The sequence below is a fragment of the Phyllostomus hastatus genome, unplaced genomic scaffold (genome assembly GCF_019186645.2).
Source record: "Phyllostomus hastatus isolate PE091 unplaced genomic scaffold, TTU_PhHast_1.1 phas_scaffold_28, whole genome shotgun sequence".
In the NCBI taxonomy this organism is placed as follows: domain Eukaryota; kingdom Metazoa; phylum Chordata; class Mammalia; order Chiroptera; family Phyllostomidae; genus Phyllostomus; species Phyllostomus hastatus.
In genome coordinates this window covers 12,941,103-12,953,164 of record NW_025334022.1, presented here as the reverse complement: position 1 = coordinate 12,953,164, position 12,062 = coordinate 12,941,103, and the positions used below count along the sequence as shown (strand labels likewise).

The window sequence follows — 12,062 nt, the reverse complement described above, 5'->3', positions numbered from 1 at the left end:
GAATCATACGGTATTTTTCCTTTTGCAAATAGATAAGTTCATTTAGCATAATGTCTTCAAGGTTCAGCCATGTTGTAGCATGTGTCATAGTATCCTTCCTTTTTAAGGATTATATGTATATACCACATTTTGTTTATCTGTTCATCCTTTGATGGGCACTTATGTTACTCCAACTTTTGGCTATTGTAAATAGTGCTGCTGTGAACATGAATATAAAATTACCTTTCCAAGTCTTTGATTGCAATTCTTTTGCATATATACCCAGAAGTAGAGTTGCTGGATCATATGGTAACTGTTGGGTTGGCCAAAAAGTTTGTGTGGTTTTTCCATAACATAAAAGAGGTGTTTGTCATTTTCACTAATCACTATTTATTTGGATATTTTGAGTATGTCGCCTATCTCCCATGTGGTAGAATGTTGATTGTTCTCAATTAATGCCTCTATTTGATCGCTATCAACTTCAACTGATCTACCCAACTGTGGAGTATCGTCAAGCAAAAAATCTCCAGCACAGAACTTCTTAAACTACTTTTGACACATTCAATCAGTTATAGCACCTTCTATGTATACTGCACAAATCTTGTTTGGTGTTTCAGTTGCACTTTTATGTTTCTTGTAATAATAAAGCGTAACATGCTGAAGATGTTGCATATTTTCTTCCATCTTCAATATTAAAATGGCTACACAAAAATTCACAAATTTTGATTAAGTTTTTTAAATGTACACTGATATGATAGCAGTCATTATACAATGTAACAAAATTGTTTTGAATGAAGTTAAAGACAACTAAGTGCTACTAGAGCCACCTTACAGAAAAAATCAACAAATTTTTAAAAATATATTTTATTAATTATGCTATTACAGTTGTCCCATGTTTTTTCTCCCCTTTATTCCCCTCTGCCCTGCACCCCCTCCCACCACCATCCCCCCTTAGTTCATGTCCATAGGTCATACATATAAGTTCTTTGGCTTCACCATAGCTTATACTATTCTTAACCTCCCCCTGTCTATTTTGTGCCTGTCAGTTATGCTTCTTATTCTCTGTACCTTTTGCTGCTTTGAAGATTCTGTCCTTATCTTTAATCTTGGGTAATATAATTATGATGTGCCTTGGTGTGTTCTTCCTTGTGTCCAACTACTTTGGGACTCTTTGAGCTTCCTGGACTTCCCAGAAATCTATTTCCTTTGCCAGATTCTCCTTCATTATATTTTAAAATAAGTTTTCAATTTCTTGTTCTTACTGTTCTCTTTCTGGCACCCCTATGATTCAGATGTTGGAATGCTTAAAGTTGTCCCAAAGGTTTCTCAGCATTTCCTCACTTTTTTGAATTATTTTTTCTTCATTCTGGTCTGGTTGGATGTTTATTTCTTCCTCCTGGTCCAGATCATTGATTTGAATCCCAGTTTCCTTCCCCTCACTGTTAGTTCCTGGTACATTTTCCTTTATTTCACTTTATATAGCCTTCACTTTTTCCTCTATTTTGGGACCATACTCAACCGTTTCTGTGAGCATCCTGGTTACCAGTGATTTGAACTATGCATCTGATAGGTTGACTGCTTCTTCATCATTTAGTTCTATTTTTGGAATTTTGACCTGTTCTTGCACTTGGGCCTCTCTTTTTTTGTCTCATTGAGCCTGTTACATTGTAGGGGATAGAGCCTTAGGTACTTGCCAGGATGTGGTGAACCACGTTACTTTATTGAGACACTGTATGTGGAGGCGGAGCCAGAGAGGGAACAATGCTGCTTTCTCAGCTCTTGGTTGGGGGCCTTTCTGGTGCTGATTCCTGGGTGGGTTGGTTTGTGTACATTCTGGGACCCTGTGGGTCTCTCCAATGAACTCTCCTGTAAGGCTGGAAGTTTGTCCAGCTTCCACAACCCCCACAGATTTTTATAGCCAGAGGTTTTGAGGGTTTTTTTTTCCCTTGGGCTGTAACCCTGGGTTGTGTGGTCTGTCTGACTCCCTAGTTTTTCCTCCTGAGTTATCTGCATACTAATGTGGGACTGCCTGCTCCACCAGCTGCCACTTTACCATGAGTCTTCTCTGCCTCTGCTGCTTATTTCTGTCCTTCTTCCCAGTCTGAAAGGATGTTTCTTCTTTAACTCCTTGGTTGTCTTATTTCCATACAGTTTGATCTTCTGGCATTTCTGGTTATTTTTTGTTTTTAAATTTGTTGTTGTTCTTTTGGTTGTGTGAGGAGACAAAGTATATCTCCCAATGAATTTTTTGGCCAACCCAATATTTTTACTTTTTTGAGGAAATACCATATTGTTTTCCATAGGCATTTCCATATGAATTTACATTTATACCTGCAGTATACAAGGGTTCTTGTTTCTCCAAGTTCTCAGCAGCACTTATTTATGTTTTTGTTTATTTTTTTTGTTTGTTTGGATGATAGCTATTTTAATGGGTATGAGATGGTATCTCATTGTGGTTTTAATTCTAATCTCCCTAGTAATCAGTGTTGTAGAGAATCTTTTCATGTGCTCATTGTCCATCTGTATATCTTTGGAGAAATGTCTGTTCGAGTCCATTGCTCATTTTCAAAATCAGGTTATTTGGATTTTTTGTGGTTGAGTTGTAGGAATTCTTTATATAAAAAGTCTGGATATTAGTCCTTCATTAGCTATGTGATATACAAATATTTCCCCCCATTCTGGAGGTTGCCTTTTTATTCTATTGATTGCTTCCTTTGATGTATAGAAGTTTTAAGTTTGATGTAGTCCCATTGCCTAAGTCTTGTCTATTTTTGCTTTTGTTGCTTGTGCTTTTAGTGTTATATCCAAGAAATAGCTGCCATAAAGTCCAATGTCACTAAGCTCTTCTCATATGTTTTCTTCTAGGAATTTTATATTTTCAGTCTTACATTAAGTCTTTATCCATTTTGAGTTAATTTTGTATATGGTGTAAAGTAAGGGTCCAACTTTATTCTTTTGCATGGTGATATCCACTTTTCCCAGCACCATTTGTTAAAGAGACTGTTTTTCCCCATTGAATGGTCTTGAAACCCCTGTCTTCATGCTAGTACCACAGTGTTTTAATTACTGAAACTTTTTATTAAGTTTTGAAATCAGGAAGTGTGAAGCTCTGTTTTTATATTCTTTCTTTTAAATTATTTATTTATTTATTTATTTATTTTTAGAGAGGGGAAGGGAGGGAGAAGGAGAAGAAGACAAACATCAGTGTGTGGTTGCCCCTCATGTGCCCCCTACTGGGGACCTGGACTGTAACCCAGGCATGTGCTCTGATGGGAACTGAATCAGTGACCCTTTTGTTCACAGGCCAATGCTCAATCCAATGAGCCACACCAGCCAGGGCTGTTTTTATATTCTTGATTTCATTTATTTTTGCTGTAATCTCTATTATTTACTTCTTAGTTTGAGTTTAGTTTGTTCCCCTGCTTCTAGTTTCTTAAGGCAGTAGGTTAGACTATTAAACTGAGATCTTCCTTTATTTTTTATGTAGGTGTTTGCCTACATTTCCTATTACTACGAAGGAGTAAGTCATGGCTTACATGCACCGAACACTTGCTTTTACTGGAATTTTAGTAGATTTTCTTGAATGAATATTTTTGTATTAGCTATGTTTCCTTAGGACAATTTCCAGAGACTTTAAATGCTGGGCTTTTAAAAATTGTTTTTTCCAGCTTTGCTTTTTTTCTGGGAAGTAGGTCCACAGAATTTCTTATGATCTCTTCCTGGAAGTAGAGTTCCATGTGGACACTTTCTATGATAAAACAAGCACTCTCATTTTCTTGAATATCCTTCTAGGAACATAGTTTATATTATGTAAATGATCTTTTTCAGCACAATTTACTATACATACTTTTCTTTCTCTTGGTTTTTTGACTTGATATCTTGACTTTTGCTTCATATCTGTACATAACAGGGCTGCCTCATTCTTTTTGATGTGTCTATAGTGTTTCATTGTGTGGATCTAACATAAGTTAAGCAGGTATTTTATAAGTTCAGCATTTAAGTTGTTTGTAATCTTGTTATTAAATTATTCTCTAATGAATGTTCTTGAACTATATGTATCGTTTCAAATATATATGCAGGTGTGTCGGTTAAAATTTCTGCAAATGGAATTGCTTTGAAAAGGGTATAAATTTTTAAATTTTATTGGGTATTCAAATTGCTTTCAGTAGAAGTTATACCAGTTTACATTATTGCTAACAAAGAATGGTTTTCAATTTCTCCATACCCTGTGAACCCAGTTGCATCCAATTCTTATTTGGAAAAGTATGTAATGAATCATAGAGTAGAAGTGATTTTTATGCATCAGTTCTTTTTTTTTTCTCTTCAACTATGTGTGTGTCTTAGTTATAAGACTCAGTCTCTATAGTAGTAAATATTATCAGGTTGTACATAGGTAAGCTAACTTGTTTTGAGTTATCAGGAGTTAATGTATTCTTTTAAATCAGAAAATGTTTTTAAAAATATTTAAGGAAAGTTGGTTCTGGAAGGATAAATTGTAGTGGCACACAGCACATTTGGCAGAAGGTGAAATTGCCATTTTTGTAAATGATGATATTTCTTTATGGTTCTGAAAATACTAGGCTTAAATGCCAGTCTTAAAATAGTTCCTTTTGAGTGTGGATTATCACCAACAAACAGGTCACTATCTAAGTATTTTACATTTGAGATAGTAAAAATAATTTCTGATACTATGTTAGTATAATTTAATTTTGACAGTTTTACTGAATTATTACATTGTAAGTATTTCAAATTAGCCATATTTTAGAGATAATTCAGTAGATTTAATTTGACCAATCAATTCTCAGTATCAAAGAGCTCAGCTCACTTTTTGAGTTGAAATATTTTGAATATTTGTAGAGCCTACATTTTAGGAAATTCTGAAGCTCTAGGCTTTTTTTTATCATAAATTACCTTTGAATTAATAGCTATTTGTTTCTTTGTTTATTCAGTCAACAAATATTTATTTTGTGTCCACTATGCTTCTGGCACTAGGAATACAGTACTTAAGAAGATAGATACCATCTCTGCCCAAATGGAGTTTATATGTTAATGGGAACAAACAATAAGCAGGAAATGAAATAAGTAGACATAATTATTTTAAATTTTGAGAAAGGCTATGAAGGACATAAACAGGGTGGGGTGAAAGAAAGTGACTTGAGGGTTGTCAGGGATGGGTGTTCAAGAAGGAGATGACATTTGATCTGAGATATCCTCTAAAAATGCGAATAAGCCAGCCTAGGAACAGGTGTGAAAACAGCATTCCACACAGTGGGAATAGTAAAATAGCTCAAGGAGTTGAAGGAAAAAAAGAAGACCAGTTTAACTTAGAGCTTAAGGAACAAGAATGAGAATGGAATGAAATAAGGTTGGAGAGACACAGATCTATTAGGACTGCCATGGGAAACAATCAAAAGATTTTCAACAAGGGTTGTAGAATGGTCTCGGTTGATTTTCAATACAGATCACTTTTGGCTTTTTCATGAAGGATAGAGTTATTTAAAAAAAGGAGGTCCCAGTCGTAGTGGAGGCACCAACTGGGAGAGAATGTTGGTTGAGTCTAGACAAGAGATACTAATAATGATTTGTATGTAAGTGGTGGTAGTGGCAATGGAAAGAAGTGGACTGACTTGAGATATATTGCAGAGGTACAACAGACAGTACTCGATGATAGTTTGATTAGAAGTGGGAATGGCCAAAAGGAAAGGACTTTTTTTAAATTAAGCATCTGGGTTGGTGGTGGTTCCATTTTTAAATAAGAGGAATACTGATGAAAGAACAGGAGATGTTATTTGGTTTTGGCAGGAGTCAAGTTGAGAATCAAGTTCTGTTTTGATTTTAAATTTGAGATGTCTGCAAGACATCCAGGAAGAAATGTAAGTGGTGTAGGTTGTTTGAAATAGGGGCTTGGGTCTCAGGAGAGAGGTTGGAACTAGAGAAATAAATATGGAATTCATCAGCATGGACTATATGTTGTCAGTTAAAAAAAGCAAACTTTTTCCCTTTTATAACTTGTCAAGGATCAGATTCCTTCTTCTGATTGATGTCAGCCAGGCAGCAATCAAGATAGAGTTTTCATTTGCTGTTTTGGAGTGTGTGCAGATTGCCATAATCAGACCTTGCAGAATGGATGTCAGCAGCTTTAGGGAAAAATTGGAGACTATTGGAGCACAGTTTTCACTTTCAAAAACCAAATGACTTGGAGGAAGAGGGGAGGGAGCAGTGAAACATGTTTTGGACTTTTCTTGAAACAGGAGCCACACGTATGTTAACTTTATGTAACAGGGACCCTGGCACCAGTAGCTTTTACTTCTTTTGACAAATGTTGCATCATCACCACTCTGGCACAGCGGGTGCTATTCTGTGAACAAATATAGATATCTACAACTCTTGCATATGAAAGTAATTAAGAAGAGTTAGACTCTGAATGTAAAGTTTTAGAAACACTTTTACCACTTAATTTTGTATATATTTAGCATTTTATGTTAATAAAAATGATATATGATCAAAATCTACCTATATCTAACACTCTTTAAATCAATATAAAATAAAAAATTCTAAGTATTCAGAAGGCATTATGTTATATATAATAGGCAAAGTTTCCTCTTAGTAGTGTATAAAATAAATTGTTAGAATTGAGCTTTTCAGTGAAATATATACTAAGTAGGTGGTAGTTAAGACTAGGATGCAATGGTCTGAATTTTCACCAAGAATTACAGAGTTTCATAGAATCTACTATGTATATAAATGGCCTTACCACACTTCCTCCTCATCCTTCAAGATTCAGTTCAGGTATCTGCACTGGCTGGTGTGGCTATGGATGGAATGCCAGCCTGTAAACCAAAGGGTCACCAGTTCTATTCCCAGTCAGGGCACAAGCCTGGGTGTGGGCCAGGTCCCCATTAGGGGGTATGTAAGAGGCAACCACCCATTGGTGTTTCTCTCCCTCCCTTTCCCTCTGACTAAAAGTAAATAAATAAAAGCTTTTTAAAAAAGATTCAATTCAGGTATCTCATTCCTCAGAAAAAGCCTTCTCTCTGATACTTTCTATCTCCACCCTAGTAGCTGAACAGAGAATTTTTTTTTTAATGAGGCCCTAAGTCAGCAAAATGGTGTTTAACTTTATCTATCCACTCTGGTTTTATTTTCCTTCTGTTTGTGCTTCTAGGGAAAAATATGAAAGGTTATAATTAAGTATTCAAAAGGAATCCAAGAGTGATGGTAGGAACAGAATATAGCAAATGAATCAGTGAAGAGTCATCTGAATTTTCTGGTAATTTTTGCTAACTACATATTTCCATCTTCATATGGCCTGACTTCTTTTTTTGTTTGTTTGTTTTTTTAAGGAATGGCCAGAAGAAAGGACAGTAAACCTGAGCTCCATTCGGGTAAATAAGTTTATTTGATCATGTTTAGGGATTTCATACAGCTTCATTTCATCTAAAGATTTCATGTTTTAACTTTTCCCCAAATCTTAAGTCTGCTGCCTCCACAAAGTCAAAGTGAAGTGTTTACCTTCTGAATTCATTCCCATGACTTCTATGTGAATTTATTGGCACATACTCTTGCAGGGGTGTCCAACCTTTTGGCATCTCTGGGCCACACTGGAAGAAGAGTTGTCTTGGGCCACACTTTAAATATACAAACACTAACGAAAACTAAGGAGCAAAAAAAAAAAAAAGGTTTTAAGTAAATTTACAATTTTGTGTTGGGCTGCATTCATAGCCATCCTGGGCCACAGGTTGGACACTCCTGCCTATAGTCTTCTCTAAAAGTATAACTGTTGGTAATTAGACTTTTCTTGTTGTGACTCTGTGTCTCATTTTAGAGTATAGTTGATGTATTCAAAGTATGATTACAATAAGGCTGATTTAACAAACCCAAACACAATTGCCTCATTATTATAGAAACTCTGATCTGTATATAATTAATATAGTCAGTAATATATAATATGACTACTCTTGTGTTATCCATTTTAGACGCTAAATCCCTAGCATCTAAATGGGTGCTAAATTCCTAGCATCATTCCCCAGTTGGAAATGATGACCCATTTCCATTTCCTAGTGCTTACTCAGTTGAACAGCTAAATTTTTTGTGAACTTAATAAAAGAAATGTGTAGCCCTTAAACTTTGAGTACTTTCTGATTTGACTATTATTTAGTGACTGAGTTCCAGTTATGAATATGTGTCCTCTGAGCTAACCCTTGGTATGTGTACCTGGGTATTGGGACCTTTTCCTAGACAAAAAAAGAGAAGGTAGAGGATAAGTGTAGTAAATACTCAATAAGTAATTTCCTCCTTTTTGTGCCTACAGGGAAAGAAATGGAATGGGTATTTGGACTATTTATTTTCAGAGGGCTTACAAGGCTTGAAATATTTCATACAAAGCAGTATTTGTCATTCTTCTGTCCCCTGATCAAACGGCAAACAAACCTATGATCAACATGAAATGAATGCTGAGAGAAACAAACCAAGCATACTGGACTAAATTCCTTCATTGTTGCCAAAGAGGCCAAGTGGCTTACCTTGAGTTTCCATATTCTTTTCACCGACAGACTACCATCCTCAGGGAGTGATTGGACTGGCTTTCGATCATGGCCCAGGAGAGCTTTGATTCGGCTTTGTTTGTCAAGATCTAGATTCTTGAATGCACTAGTGAAAAATGATTTAATTGTCAGGCTCTGCTTTTTACCAGATTATATATAAAGATATATCTGTTATGTAGTGGGATTTTTCACATTCTTGTGGTATATAAGCTGCCTTGATGGAAGATGGCAGGCAATATACAGTGGCATTTAAGCCACAGACATAATTATGCAAAATTCTCTGCTGCCTCTATGAATATTGCCATTTTTCTGACTGAACAATATCACTAACACCACTTTAACAAGTAGTTGAGTGATTCCTTGGCTTTCACTGGTAGCAATTTGATGAGAGAAGGAAGGAAAGAGAATTATGGGATAATTAAGATAGTCCTATTTATTACTGCTTTGATTTCATGGAACTGCTCTATTTTGTGTGTGTATATGTATTTACTCCATTTTAAGTATTTAAGCACTAACTGCAACTTTATTTTCAGGGGTAATTCTGAAGCTTTTAAAAAATTTTATAATAGCTAGAATATCTTGCTGAAAATGCTTCAGTACTACTGAATAACTCTCTTTTAATAAAATTCATACCATTTGAGAGAAATCAACCTGGATTTTTTTTAAGTTTTAGGACACATTTTTGTATTTCTTTGTTTTTCTTTTAAAGCAAAACAAAACCCTAAAATGTACTATTGGATAATGTTCAGGATCGAATCACATGTATTCATTCATTTTTGGATTCAATACATATTTATTGTGCTTGCTATGTACCTGGTACTCTCTGTTTGCTGGTTGTGGAGCTGTGACCAATATAAAGTACCAGTTTTTGTGGAATGTACTATATCCCATTGGAAAAGACATACAAAAAATGTAAATAAATATAAAAATAAGGCACTGTAAAGAAAAAGCAAGGAATAGGGGCAGAATGTTGAGAGGGTCACTGTTTTAGATAAGGTGGTTAGAGAAGGCCTGTTTGAGAATGTGACTTATGTAGAGGCCCTAATTAAATATGTGTATGAGTCAAGTGAATATTTGGGAAATAACATTCTGGGAAGAGATAAGGGCAAATGAAATGGCTTAAAAATACTAACGTATTTGGCTTGTTTGAAGAATAGCAGAGAGGCCAGTAAGGTTAAAACATAGTAAGAAGGCAAATGGTAAGAAATGAAACGGGAAAGCCAGAGAGTAGTTCATGAAAGTCCTTTTAGCCCAGAATGGATAGGTAATAGGAAGCCATTAGAAGAATTGAGAACAGAGGAGTGACGTAATTTGACTTATCTGTATGGAACTGCAGTGTGAAGATTAGACTGATGAGGATTTAGGGTGAAAGCAGAGAGACTAGGTAGTTTATTTTACTATTCCAGGCAAAGGTCTTAGGTTAGTGTGGTTGATGAGGAAGAGCTGGTTAGATACTGGATTCTGCCTCTATTCGAAAGGCAAACAAGGTAGAATCTGCTGATAACTTGGGTATTGGGAGAGGAAAAGAGATGGGTAAAGGATGACTCCTAGGTTTTTGACTGAACAACTAGGTGAGTTCTGGGATGTAGAGATGAGGCATACTAGAAGAACAGATGTGGAGGAGTGTGGAAACAGGAGTACTTTTGTGGCTATGTTAGGCTGGAGATGCTGAGTACTCAGTTGAATATCCAAGTCTAGATTTCTAGGTGCAAGTTGGGAGTGGCAAAATTAATTTGGGACTTACTAGTTAATCACCATGACATTGGATAAGATCACTTAGTATAGCTGGAAAACAGAAGGTAACAAAGGGCTGAGCCCTGAGGGTGTGCCAATGTTAAAAAGCAGAGAAGGGGAGGAGCCAGCAAAATACTGAGAAGGACCCTCCAGTGAGCTAGAAGAAAAATAAGGAACTGGTGTGCTGGAAGCGAAGTGAAGAAAATGTTTCAAAGGAGTATTTAATGATGTGGAATATTGCTTGTATACCCAGGAAAAAGAAGTGTTAGCTGCTTCAAAATAAATGTGATAGCTTCCCCAATAGGTAACCTCATAGAGTTCTATTTTTTTATGTTTGTACTTCAAATAACTTTCCATATTGTTTTCAGAACATATATTTTGATCTTTAAAATCATGTAGAACTTGCACTTATGAGAAAGAATTCAATTTAACCACTAGTAATCTTCAGATTATGAAGGAAACTTTTCTAAACTTATGTTTCAAAACAAAATTTACCTTCAGTTTGTCATTTGTTCAATAATTATTCCCTGGGTACCTTTTTTGCCTCAATTTTTGTTCTTGATCAATGTTTTAATTCATTTAAGATTAGATATATGGCTATATAGGCCATACCTAGTTATTTGAAAACCCTTTTTTGAAGATCCTGCATGGCAAAGTAAAATAAGATTAATGTAAGAATAGCTGTTTTACTATCTCCCTCCCTTCCCTCTCTAAAAATAAATAAATAAATAAAATCTTAAAAAAAAAAAAAGCCCTGGCTGGCGTAGCTCAGTGGATTGAGCGCGGGCTGGGAACCAAAGTGTCCCAGGTTCAATTCCCAGCCAGGGTACATGCCTGGGTTGCAGGCCATAACCCCCAGCAACCGCACATTGATGTTTCTTTCCCTCTCTTGCTAGCTCTTTCTCTCTCTCTTTCTCTCTATCTCCCTCCCTACCCTCTCTAAAAATAAATAAATAAAATCTTAAAAAAAACACAAAAGAATAGCTGTTTTGCTTTGGTGGAAAAGATGTTAGAAAAAAATAGAAAACTTTATTTATTATCCCAATTGTACAAAAGAATATTTTCCTTACCTAGTATTTGTGTAAAATTGTTGAAGTTATGAATATTGACTTAATGTTCATTGCTAAAGTTGTTCCTATATTTATAACATACATTTTCCTTTTTAACATCACTTCTTTTTCCTCTTGGGAGTGATCTGGAAATGAAAGTAGATAAGTCTGGTCCTCACATAACTTTTATTAACATGGTATAAATTCTCTCTTTACATTTTATATCACAAAGTGGTTTACTAGAAGGAAAAAAATATTATCTAAAATTTGTCATGTGAAAAATTCTATTTCTAATAAATATGGATGTCGTGGACTAAATGTATCCCTACAAATTCATATGTTGAAGCCCTAACCTTCAATGTGATGATATGTAGAGGTGAGGATTTTGGGAGGTAATTAGATTGTGAAGGTGGAGCCCTAATGAATGGGATTAGTGACTATAAGAAAGGTGCAGTTGCCCTGGCTGGTGTAGTTCAGTGGATTGAGCATGGGCTGGGAACCAAAGTGTCCCAGGTTCGATTCCCAGCCAGGGTACATGCCTGGGTTGCAGGTCATAACCCCCAGCAACCGCACATTGATGTTTCTGTCTCTCTCTCTCTCTCTTTCTCTCTCTCTCTCTCTCTCTCTCTCTCTCTCTCTCTCTCTCTCTCTCTCTCCCCCCTTCCCTTTCTAAAAATAAATAAATAAATAAAATCTTAAAAAAAAGGTGCAGTCTTTCTACCATGTGTGGACATAGCAAGAAGGCAGCCATCTACAA

General features: G+C 35.7%; 1 protein-coding gene across 1 annotated transcript in view; it reads left to right on the top strand.

The window, feature by feature from the left end:
• Positions 1-9,168, top strand: part of CENPI (centromere protein I) — an 83,003-nt gene extending 73,835 nt beyond the window's left edge. Inside the window, exons 20-21 of the mRNA XM_045817675.1 lie at positions 7,323-7,364; positions 8,291-9,168. Of these exons, the coding sequence (XP_045673631.1) occupies positions 7,323-7,364; positions 8,291-8,392 (144 nt within the window). The 3' untranslated portion in view covers positions 8,393-9,168. The remainder of the gene's footprint in view (positions 1-7,322; positions 7,365-8,290) is intronic.
• The last annotated feature ends 2,894 nt before the right edge of the window (positions 9,169-12,062 follow it).